Source organism: Zingiber officinale, chromosome 8A (genome assembly GCF_018446385.1).
Source record: "Zingiber officinale cultivar Zhangliang chromosome 8A, Zo_v1.1, whole genome shotgun sequence".
NCBI classification, from domain to species: domain Eukaryota; kingdom Viridiplantae; phylum Streptophyta; class Magnoliopsida; order Zingiberales; family Zingiberaceae; genus Zingiber; species Zingiber officinale.
The window spans coordinates 21,825,003-21,836,814 of record NC_056000.1 but is presented as its reverse complement, the minus strand read 5'-3'; the positions used below and the strand labels follow the sequence as shown (position 1 = coordinate 21,836,814).

At 38.0% G+C, this 11,812-nt stretch overlaps 1 protein-coding gene, 1 long non-coding RNA gene and 2 other non-coding genes across 4 annotated transcripts; 1 reads left to right on the top strand and 3 right to left on the bottom strand.

The window, feature by feature from the left end:
* Positions 1-2,555: 2,555 nt before the first annotated feature.
* On the bottom strand, positions 2,556-2,628 carry TRNAA-CGC. Its single transcript has one exon. It is a non-coding gene; the product is annotated as a tRNA-Ala (tRNA).
* Positions 2,629-2,696: 68 nt separating this feature from the next.
* Positions 2,697-2,768, bottom strand: TRNAP-UGG. The gene has a single exon. It is a non-coding gene; the product is annotated as a tRNA-Pro (tRNA).
* Positions 2,769-3,935: 1,167 nt separating this feature from the next.
* Positions 3,936-7,005, top strand: LOC122007944. The gene is made up of 10 exons (XM_042563481.1): positions 3,936-4,419; positions 4,637-4,788; positions 4,902-4,997; positions 5,100-5,162; positions 5,652-5,720; positions 5,803-5,905; positions 5,996-6,067; positions 6,197-6,285; positions 6,387-6,537; positions 6,654-7,005. Exons 1-9 carry the CDS (start codon positions 4,044-4,046, stop codon positions 6,534-6,536), a joined length of 1,170 nt encoding a protein of 389 aa, XP_042419415.1. The 5' UTR covers positions 3,936-4,043; the 3' UTR covers position 6,537; positions 6,654-7,005.
* Positions 7,006-7,527: 522 nt separating this feature from the next.
* Positions 7,528-10,148, bottom strand: LOC122007943. Its single transcript, XR_006119155.1, has 2 exons — positions 9,976-10,148; positions 7,528-7,995 (listed from the first exon to the last, which is right to left on the bottom strand). It is a non-coding gene; the product is annotated as an uncharacterized LOC122007943 (long non-coding RNA).
* Between the last annotated feature and the right edge of the window lie 1,664 nt (positions 10,149-11,812).

Here is an 11,812-nt window from a genome sequence, read left to right as displayed (position 1 = left end):
ACTTAGAATGGATGCAATCAATCTAAGTCGATTAGTGGATTTTGACTAAAATCTATTGATGGACCTAGACTATTTGGATTTCGATGAATTTTCAACCACATGAAATAGTAGAGTTTGGAGAATGTAGATTTGATGTCAAATTTTGATTTTGATTTTAATAGTTAAATTAAAATTAAATAAATTTGAGTTGTATATATCAACAAGTGAGAGGAAGGGAGAGAGATTTTCTTTCTACAAGTGAAGAGAGAGTGAGGGAGAGATATGTTGATGTTACATGCATCCAAACCATAGAAATAATTTTTATATTTAATGTTTTGAATGTGGCTTAGATACTTTAAAAGTAGAAGTTGAACCTGCGGTTAGCAAGAGGGGTAGAATGGAAGGTCATCCAAATCAATGCACCCTTTGTTGGATCGAAAAGAATTTAGATATCTCCACAATGACATAATATTGTCCACTTTGGGCTTAAGTCCTCATGGTTTTGCTCTTGGGCTCTCCCCAAAAGGCATCCTCCCAATGGAGATATCTTTTCTCTTATAAATCCATGATCTTTCCCATGTGTTTCCAATATGGGACTATGTTTGCAACCTTTCAACCCCAACACCCTTTAGTCATTCTCAAATTATGATGCGTGGTTTGAGAATTTCTCAAATCTACCTGCGTTCTTTGTTCTTTGATAAATTCTCATTCTTTTTAATCTTAACATTTTTCGTGCAATTGTATGATGTATTTGGTTCAATTTTAGATAATGTAATAAAAGCTTATTTATTTAGTGGTTTTAGTGTATAACTTAGTTTAATATTTATTATATTACCCTTGATTCAACTCAAACAACAATCGATTATCCACCTTTAATATTTTTTTAATAAATTTAAAAGTATCAAACTGTGGTTGGCATGAAAGATAGAACTGGAAGACCACTCAAATCAGTACGTGCTTTGGTCATTCTCAAAGTATGATATGTGATTTAAGAATTTCTTAAATTTAGGTGCACCTTTTGGTAAATTCTTGTTCTTTTTAATCTTAATTTTTTCGTGCAATTGTATGGTGTGTTTGGTTCAATCCTAGGTAACATAATAAAAATTTATTTGTTTAAAGGTTTTAATATATAATCCAATTTAACATTCACTATATTACCCTTGATTCAACCCAAACGACAATTATTATCCACCTTTAATAAGTTTTTTAATAAATTTAAAAGTAGTCCCATGGCATAGCGCAAATCGTGGGCGTATGATATCTCTAACGTAATTATCAGAGGTCAATTTTCTGGAATTGACGACCTAGGATTTATCTCACTATGAGTCGGTATTAGGGGGTTATGTATTTACCTTTTTCTATATTCACGGAGTCGGGACTAGGGGATCGTTAATGTAGGGAATTTTTTTAAATAAATTTAAAAGTATCAAAAGTTAATAGTAAACATCATTTTTTTTTAAAATATATTTGAAGGACTAAATGGAAAAAAACTGGAAGATTTGATGATATCATGAGCACACCGTCAAACTTTACATACAAATAACCGACATTACAATCATTAAACTATTGTCGCATGATGTACAGTATTAAAAAATTATTCCTGAAGAAATTGTATAAAGATCAAACCTAGGTCACAGTTGACTATTCTGATTACTTCCACACTCACACAAGAGAGTTTTTGAGCGCGTAGTAGACTCTATACACTTTTTTCAGTTTAATCAACAAAGGGATATTATAATTCCAGAAAAGAGTAGAACAAGAGAGGTGGAGTATCAAATTGTTATGGCAAAGGGCGTCTCATCCCATTTTAAGGTCATGCAAAAATGAGGGTGCCTTTGATTTTTTTTTTAATAGGAGCATACACTCTTGTATTTTTAATCAAAGTGCATCTCATTCATTAGTAATTCAAATATTCAATCATCCTTCGGTATATTAATCTCTACCATTTAATAATTACTACAATGTAAATTCAACTATATTTATTTATCATTTACGTTATAGTTGTTATTATAATAACTACAATTTTAATTTTATAAGTGTTACCATACAAATTCAACATTCTAACCTAATATTCATGTTGTTGTAACTACATTTAGTAATTACTATAACCCTTGATCGATTTAGGATTTAACATATGTGATCAAGGAAATTATATCATTTTGCTAAGGAGGAGAGGTTGTGAGGTGGGATGATCTTGGATAATAAAATAATCAAAAAGGGTTGCCGCTTGATGATTTAAAAAATGATCTTTTAATTTCTGTCTTGATATCTTTTTTTCATTTTTTAAAAATGTGACTGATAAATCTAGTCCTTGTAAAGTTACAAATATCATAAATAAGTTTCATTTTACGGAAACAAAGGACAACGCAAGTTTCATTTGTCTATAAATTGGATACTTTTTTCGAAAAGGATTTTTTTAAAAAAACTAAAAATTCCGATCTGCAAGATTCGAACGGGCGCCCTCGATAATAGATCATTTATCCTTCATACTACCAATTGAGCCAAGTCTGATTAAGTAACTATGCTATTTTATTAATTGATAATTAATAAATATTCTTTGTATAGAAAAAAATAAATGGAAGTCCGGGGAATCGAACCCCGTGCCTCTCGCATGCGAAGCGAGCGTTCTACCATATGAGCTAGACCCCCGTTGGTAGAATTAAATAGATTCTGTTTATAGTTTATATTAAACACATCTTTTCAAAGGAAAAAATTACGGGGCATTCCGAGAATCGAACTCGGGACCTCTCGCACCCAAAGCGAGAATCATACCACTAGACCAAATGCCCGGTTATAAATATTGTCCCTCTTTATTTATATAATTAGTATTATAACAACTGCATTCTTGCTTACACAACTCCACTTATATCGATACAATGCAAGATAGACTCAAAATATAGTAATCCTAAATTCATTAACAATTTCCATTTTATTTTATTATTGAATCCTTTATACTGTCCGATAATTTGCCTTAGTATGATAATGGTATCAGTAAATTCTTGTTTAAACTTAAAATTAGATCAAGTATTTCAGCGTCTGTCGGCCTCAGGGTGCTCAGAAGCTATGAGACCTAAGCGCTAGCTAATTGCGCCACCATCCTATTAATCTTTTTGTCCTTAATTTATTATTAATGTTTTACTAATTCATTGGACAATTATATAATCTAACTCATCTACAAGGTGTTAATTTGGCTAAAAGACCTCATGGGAAGATCAAAGGTTTTCAAAGCTTAACCCCCAAAGTGTGGAAAACTAGAAACAAATTAAAATGGCCTTCACAGATCATACACACTACTGAACTGGATGGGCTGTGAGTGGAGACGATCTGAAGATGACCTTTTTCATCGCCATTGCCGGATGCAAAGGCCCTTGAGAAGCGACTCGTGTGAGGAAGGAGCCCAAGGACGAGCTTGAAGTCAAAGATGCTCGAGAATCTCCAACTGCGATTGGCTTTCCCTTCCTCTCCTCTCGCATGAGTCACTTGCGTATGTGATCACGCCACCTGAAAGAAACTTGAATCCCCAGAACCCTTATTCTTATCCCATTGATCTTCAAGGCGGCGAGGCGGCCACGGAGCCCCTTGAAACGTGAATCAAACAGGTGTTGCCTCCTCGATCTTGAAGAGCCAGAGAAACAAAAGTGATCTCAGCACGGTTCAGGAAAAAGCGTACAAAGCAGTGAACATCAATCGAAACAAGGAGCTCAGAGCCTTCGGCGTCCACAGGATCCGCATGAGGAGGATGCAGAATGTCATCCGTCACATCCAGCGACGGAAAAACGCGCACTTGTACGCTTATCGCCTTGCGATCTGCGTTGAGAGACGTGATTGGCCGGCACAATCGCTCGGGATAAGGCAGCGCTGCAGGTGCGTCGTGGAGTTCACTCGCCAGTAGCAAGGCCGCACCCTTGGGACCCGGTCGGGATCGTTGACTCCCGTTGGCGGGTGGGTTGAAAAGTAGGTGGAATGTTTTTGTAGATTGAAAAGGGCGAAGTCCGGTTTCGGGGAGAGCGACGACTCTAAACCCTGTCCTCGACTGCAGGCCACGGGCCACAGATCTGCTGGTGATGGAGCTCAGCTGTGTGGCTTCTTCCTCCCGTACTCTCTCGCTGCTCTCCTCCTCCGCCGGTCTTCCCTCGTGCTCCTCGTCTTCGCCTTCTTCTTCCTCCGCTTGCGGCTCGTGGGCCCGCGAGAGGAGGAAGGCGGCTGGATGGACGTCGATCAAGGCGTCTGCCGAGGGGAACCGCGAGAGAATCGACGGATCGGAATCCAGGCGCGGGGGGTTCGCCGCTGGCGGCGCTGCCGTGGAGGTCTCTGCATCGCCGGCGTCCGTCAGCACCACCAACACGACGGTCATCGACCGGAGCTTCTCCGCCGGCGGGGACTCGGAGTTCCCCGTGTGGGATAAGATTGGCGCCATCGTGAGGGTCAGCTACGGGATAGGTAGAGTCTCCTCCTTGCCTCTCACTACGGCAACCTAATTAATGATTTCCTTCCCGAAATCGACTTCGATAACTGGAAAAGTGTTGATATCTATGCATAAGTGTTCGATTTTTACACTAATTGTGGCTTGAAGATTTCGTGTTCTTCAATTTATATATGTTTATATATGAGGAAACAAAATGGAAGAAAAGGGGACTTAACTTGGTTGGATCATCAGGAATCTATGGAGCCATGGCGCTCGCAGGGAAGTTCATATGCTCGATCACTGGGATTGATGCAACGGGAGGATTCCATCTCTCACTAGGAGCGATACTGGAGGGTCTGGGCTATGCTGCTCCACCTATCATGGCTTTCCTCTTCATCCTAGATGTGTGTAGAATTATACCCCTTTGTTTGCTTACCAGGTCTAATTCTGAATTTAATCTGTTTATGATCTAGCTGACTGCTGCTTTCCTTTGTTGTTCTTTTCGTTCATTTGATAGGACGAGGTGGTGAAGTATTCCCCCCATGCTCGCGCTATCAGAGATGTGGAGGACGAGGAACTTCGAAGCTTCTTCTACGGCATGTCACCGTGGCAGGTACCTTACACAATTGGTGGTTTCTAGTATGTACGAGTCAGACTTATGACAAAGCTCGACAAGCAACATTCATCTGGATTCTGGGATTTGATATTTTTGCAGTTCATACTCATTGTCACAGCAAGTTCTATCGGGGAGGAGCTCTTCTATCGGGTTGCTGTTCAGGTAGTTCCTTAGCAGAAATCTAAGTCAATATAGTGCTAAAAAGGCATTCTCTCCATCAGCTAACTGGTTCTTTACTTTTACCAAGCAAGAATGGACTTCAACTAATTGTGTCTATCAGGAAAACAGAAATGGGGCTATGGATAAATTTAGTTACTTAGCATTTAATCTAAGTGTTCCACTGATCCAATTTTTCAAATAACAACTGCCTTTGATACCACTAGACTGGGTTTGAGAACTCCTTGTAAAAGAGAAATCTCAATCATTTTAGACTCTTTTTCTCAAGTCATTAGAAGGAAAAAGTAGAAAACCTTACTAAGCTATGCTAGGATACCTTTTTAACTCAACTTCTATGAAATTGTTGTGGGGCGTATGAGAGGAGCTCTACTGTTTTTACCCTTCTAGCAATGCTCGTCAAGATTGTCCCATATCAGTTATGTCATTCTTCATGTGTGTATATACTCATTTGTCTAAGCTTGCATACTTTTACAGGGTGCATTGGCTGGTATGTTTTTAAGGGGCACTGAACTCATGAAAGATGCGCACGGGATTGCATGTTTGGTATCCTATCAGTCTATATGATTTTTCATTTTACTGATTGTACAAGTGATAGCCAATTAATCGAGTATAACTTTCCCTTCAGACTGGCATGCTGCCTCTCTTTGTCCCTTTTGCTCAAGCCTTTGCAGCAGTTATAACTGCCACTCTTACCGGATCTCTTTATTATGTTGCGACTGCTCCTAAAGGTTGGTTGTCGGATCCACCCTTTGACATCCATGCACACATGAATTGGCCATGAAAACCAGCTCATAGATCTTTGTTTGTTATTTTTTCAGATCCCACTTACGTGGTTGCACCAGTTTTGAGTTCTAGAACTGGCCGCGAAGATCTCAAAAAGCTTTTTGCAGGTTAGTGAACTGTTCTTGCCAAAAAAAAGGACAAAGAGTTGAAGAAAACATAATCTTTTGATGGTATTTACTTAAACAATAATCTTTAGAAGGTATTACTTGAACTTAACATGGCAGTGTTTTACACAGCCTGGAACGAGAGGAGGCAAATGAGGAAGATATATTCGCCCCTTTTAGAAGGACTGCTGGCCCTCTACCTCGGATTTGAATGGATTCAGGTTGGACAACTTTTCTCTTTGCAAAGATGAGCAACCATCTCCTTTTGCTACCTTTTACGAATTGAACCAAAGTAAAACAAAAAATTGTGATTGATTTGCAGACCGATAACATTCTTGCACCTATGATCACACATGGGATTTACTCTGCTGTTGTCCTCGGCCATGGACTCTGCAAAATCCATGACCACAGGCGGAAGCTCCGTCAGAGAATCCAGCAAGTGAGATCGGAATGGAAGAATGCCAAGTCATAAGGTGAATTTTTTACCAAATGACTTCAAGATGAATAATTGATCAACAAGAGTAGATGCTGTTGACTGTGAGGCATTGCAACAATCCAAATAACTGATCAGCAAGAGTACATGTTGTAGACTGCAAACTTTGAAGAATCTGAATAATCGATAAGCAAGAGCAGTTGTGGACCGTGAGCAATTACGTTGTGACATACGACAAAGTAGCTGCCAAGGAAATGTACAATAGGACATACAACAAAGTGGCCACCAAGGAAATGCACAATAGGTTAACATGTAGGGGATGTTCAGAGAGGTTTTGTTCTACCATTCATCTTGTAGATTCATCACTTTGCTTCCAGAGGAATATGAAGCTTATGATGTTACAGCTACATTGTCACGGGGAATGTTTTCTTTCTTGCGATAACCTATTTTGTAATGGAAAAAAAGATACTTGCGTGATCCAACAAGTGTCTGAATCATTTTCTGTCCACGTAATGTGCTCAAAAAATAATTAAAACAAATTTATCTTTGTGAAAAAGTGTTCTTTTATATATATATATCTATCCATCTGAGAATGAAAGAGTAAAGAAGCAGAAGAAGATAATAAGATAAATGACTATTTTGGAATTCAATTTATATTCTAAAAAGAAGTCGGTGCACAAAATTCTTACCATACGAGATCCTAAAAAAAGATCGATTATATACAATTTTATCATACTTTCATGATCTTCTGATCACATATAACAACTTTACCATTACAGTAAAACTCCCCTTCAATCAAGTTATATTTTAAATATTAAAAAAGATTATTAACTATTATTATCTTAAATATAAAATATTACATAGAAAAGGTTTAAAAAATATTTCCCGTGGGCATATTAGGCCTGCAGGCCTAGCTGAACTGAACAGCTCCCGTCGATGCAAAAAGTCCTAAAAAACAACTTCATTCAAAGGAACCCAACTCTTTTCACAATAAAATGATTAACCAGGCAACTCTTTTCACAATAGAGGATACTGCAGTGAAAAATGTAATTAATTCCTAACAAACGGCCAATCACATCAAATTTCCATGAGGTGAACAATAATGGAGGATTGAACAAAGTCACTCCACATAATTAGATTTTCACGGTAATTCACATCAAAGCATGACGGGAAGCACACACAGTGAATATAGGATAAGTACAAACAAGGATATAGATGTTCTCAAGTTAGAGTAACTCATCATCTAAGTCGAGGCTGGTGATGGTGGAACGTCTGGAGATTGACTCTGGGAGATGGAGATCAACTTAGATCTGTACTTATCTGTCTCACTATTGACTTGTTGATTTGCCATGCCAACCTCAGTTGAGTTTACAGGCAACACATCAGAGGTGAGGTTATTTTCTGGTGGTGTTTGAGAGATTGCAATTAGAGACTCCCGAGCGAGTTCCCGTGAAACCGGTGTTGTGGAGGTGATGGAATCCATTGTAAGCTACTTAATCTGTAAAAGGAATGAAATGTCATTGTTCAATAGGGAAATGGTAATTCCTTAGACTAGTAGTTTGAATACATTGAGAACATTTGTAAGAATCAAAACACCACATGCCACTTTCCCAACTTCATGGTAAATCATTTACAATGCTATTTAGCGATCTGCTCAGATTTGTCCAGAGAGTTGAGTGACAAATTCTATTCAGTTGAGAAGATTATATTAACTAATAACTACCTGCCCAGAAGATTATTAACCAAGTTGAAAAGTCTTGAGATTTCCTATTATTCCAACCCGGAACATCGACTAAATAGAACAACTACTTGGATTAGAGTAAGAGTACTTAGGATCAGTAATGAATCTTTTTCAACATTAAGCTTCAAATAGTCTCTCCTAGTATTGGTTGAATTGTACTCAAGTGATCCTCCCGCTATCATGTAATGGATATCAAGCTGAAAAACTGTTACCCGTGCCTTTGGGTTAAGAGACTGCAATAAGAGAAAGAAGTCTGCACCAAGAAAGGCATTCCACAATTCATATCAACCCAGAGTTCAAGGCCCTCTATATTATTATATTAATGGGAAATAAGAGACTGAAATAAGAGAAAAAAGTCTGCACCACGAAGGGCATTCCACAATTCATATCAACCCAGAGTTCAAGGCCCTCTATATTATTATATTAATGGGACATCAATTTCTTCCAATGAGCAACCTGAAATGTTCTTCATCCAAGAAATCAAAAGATAAGATTTCAGCAATGAACTCAATTTGTGAACAACATTGACTAGGGGATTTTTATTTGATCATCCATGAAGCTCTAAGCAAAGATTCCAGAGTGTGACCATTTAAGAAACAAAGTTGTGAAGTTACTAAAACCAAGAGAGTAAAATATTTCTCAACTCAGAAACCCAAATATCCAGTGTGATTGGTCTAATCTCCAGACTAAATATCTCCTGTCCAAAATGCAAGTTGAAACTAAGATTATCAATAAGCATGTTCATCATGTGTATTTAGCATTTTAAGAATTAAACAATGAAATCTAGTTTTGGAACAAAAAGGAACTCCACCAATTTGAGAGATCTTCATTTCGTTAACCACTTATTCAGAAGACTGGCTAGACAGATCTCACTCGTTGAAAAGTCAGTATTGATTCTATATTCCTACCATCTTTATCAACTTGAGCACATTGTCCAGCTTATATTGCAAGTTGACATTTTAAGAAGCATAAACAGGTAATCTAAAATATCTGGGGAGATGACCATAAGCCCTTTCATGCAATCCTACCATCTCCACGAGAGCACAACATCTACAAAGTAATATTTAAGCATATGCGATCTACTAAATAAAATTATTCTACGTTTAAATTATATTTAAATTTCTTATATTTTTGTTTAAATTAGATTTCAGTAGAAATAGGCTATGTTTATAGATGACTTTATGTAACACTTGGGTATTATAAACCCATGTATGTTTCAAAAATTACCCATAAATTTCCTATCATATTTTATTATTATTTCAAGCATTCCATCCACTACAATATTAATCGTAAGTCCCTTCCCACAATCCAACCATCACAAAAACGCATCATCAAAAAAAAGTATATTAACCATATGAGATCAATGATCCAACATCGATGCTGTACTATAAAATCAACTTTATGATTCCGAGCAAATTATCCAGGTTGTATTGCAAAAGTAAACAGCTTTAAGCAGCATTACCAATACAATCTAAACCTAATGTTTCATAAACGTTCTACAAAGGATCCACCGATCTAAACAAAAAACGCAAAACGAACCTTGAGGAAACTGAACCAATTGCTAACGTTAATATCCACTCATCAGAAACCACCAAACCAACGGATCGAACGAGCGGAAAACATAAGAAGCACAAATCCACCTCTAGAAAAATAAACTCAGGAGAAACCCCAAAAAGGTGTGTGTGTGTGTGTAAAGCAATCGAAGAAATGAAACTGGAACTCTCTGAAAAAAAATACTCGCAGCAACCGCGACGAGGAGATGAATCCTACTTCCTCCTCCTCCTCTTCCGCCTGGTGGTTCAGATGAAGATGGCGACGACGATGAGGACGCCGCGGAGGAGCCTGCGATCGGTAAGAATACGAAGGTGGAAAAAAAAAAAGGCAAGTGGCGTGTTGGCAAAAGAATCGTCTTAAATAAAGAATATAAATAATTGCTGGGATTGTCCCCCTCTTCCTCTGGGCCCCACCAAGCTGACGTCGAGCAATGGCCGGAGGAAGAAGATAAGTTAAGGAAAAAAAAGTCGGTCGTTTCAAATCAGTGCTATTATAAGCTTCCCAGCAGCGGCACCGTGTTCGCGGGTAGCCCGGGAGTATATCGAATCAGAAGGCAGGTAATTTTGTGGGTAAAACTGTCGTGTTGCGTTAAAATGAAAAATTAATGGCTCGGTTAACGGTTTAAACCCTACGACTAAAAAAAAAAAAGTAAAAGAAAGGATAAGTTGTAAAATCCTTTCAAAATGATTAAAAAATCTATCGATTATTTCATTTTGAAAATATTTTTTATATATTCAAAATTAGGTAGAATAAATTAATGTTCTAGTGATTCCGATGTCTATAACTCACCTTGTCTGAAAATGAAGAAGATAGATAATGAAAAAGATGACTTTGTATTGACTATTTGAAAACTCTTATTCAGTAAAAGTGACTCTGAGTGGTCCTGCATGTCACAAGAAACGTTAGTGGCCAAACGAGGGAAGAGATCCTAGCGCACTCTGATGTTCAAATTAGTGATCAAATGGAGTAAATGAATAATGAGAGGAACAGTAACTATAAGTATGTAAAACTAAGTAACATCGTGTACCTCCATCTTAGATGAAAACCCCTTTTATAGTGTTATTGTTTGCCTATGCACGAATCTCAAAGTATGTCCAAAAAAGAACATACCATAAAAATACTCTGACACATTTTCTAAAATGGACTCGCAATATCTGCGTTTATCAGAAAGAAAGCTTCTAATGTACAGCTTGCATGTAGAATATTCTCTATCCTCCGTAACACAAAATGTTAAAAAGAATATAAGGTCGTTGAGTTGAGGGATCCACCATATGCTTACATGGTCAGCCGACCAAGTTCCTCCTGTGACTCGATCAACAATCGCTCATAAGGACCAGCCGATCGAACTTATATAGTGTTGTCGGGAATTCATCCTTCACTCAGCCCATTTGTTTTAGTCAAAGGGTTCAATCAGACTAAGAGTCCATTCTATCCAATCGAACTATAGTTCCAATTTGTTGGACTACTCGACCCGATTGGTTAACTGTGGTATCTTCAAGTGGCAAAGAAGTCTTCACTATGGAGAGTGTTGACTCGTTGTCTTGAGTTATCTATCAATATTTAGGGACTTGGCGTCTAACTGGCCCAATGGTCCGGTCAGATAATCTCTCGGGCGCAATGATCGACTACACTGCCTTCAAATGTTGAACCTTCTTTGACTTTTACCTCCATGTAAGTCGACCCTCTTGACTTTAACCTCATCCGGAAGCTCCACATCATTCGCCATATCAATAGCAATGCATGTAATGCATATTGATCCCGTTTGGAAAGTGAGAGGTGAACTATTGATGAGTTGATTAGGAGGTTGACTTGAAGAAAACTTTCAGTTGGGAATGCCTACGAGCATAAGTAGGAGGAAAAAGATCGTCAATAAGTAGGTCAGGGAGTCTCTGACACAAATACTCCAACAGTCAAATCAATGTCCGAGATAGAAGAAGAACAGTGGAATGAAAAGTAAGCACGTGGACTAACGTATTTGCGCCAATAGAAGACCTCTTTTATAATGATGGGTCACGTTGGC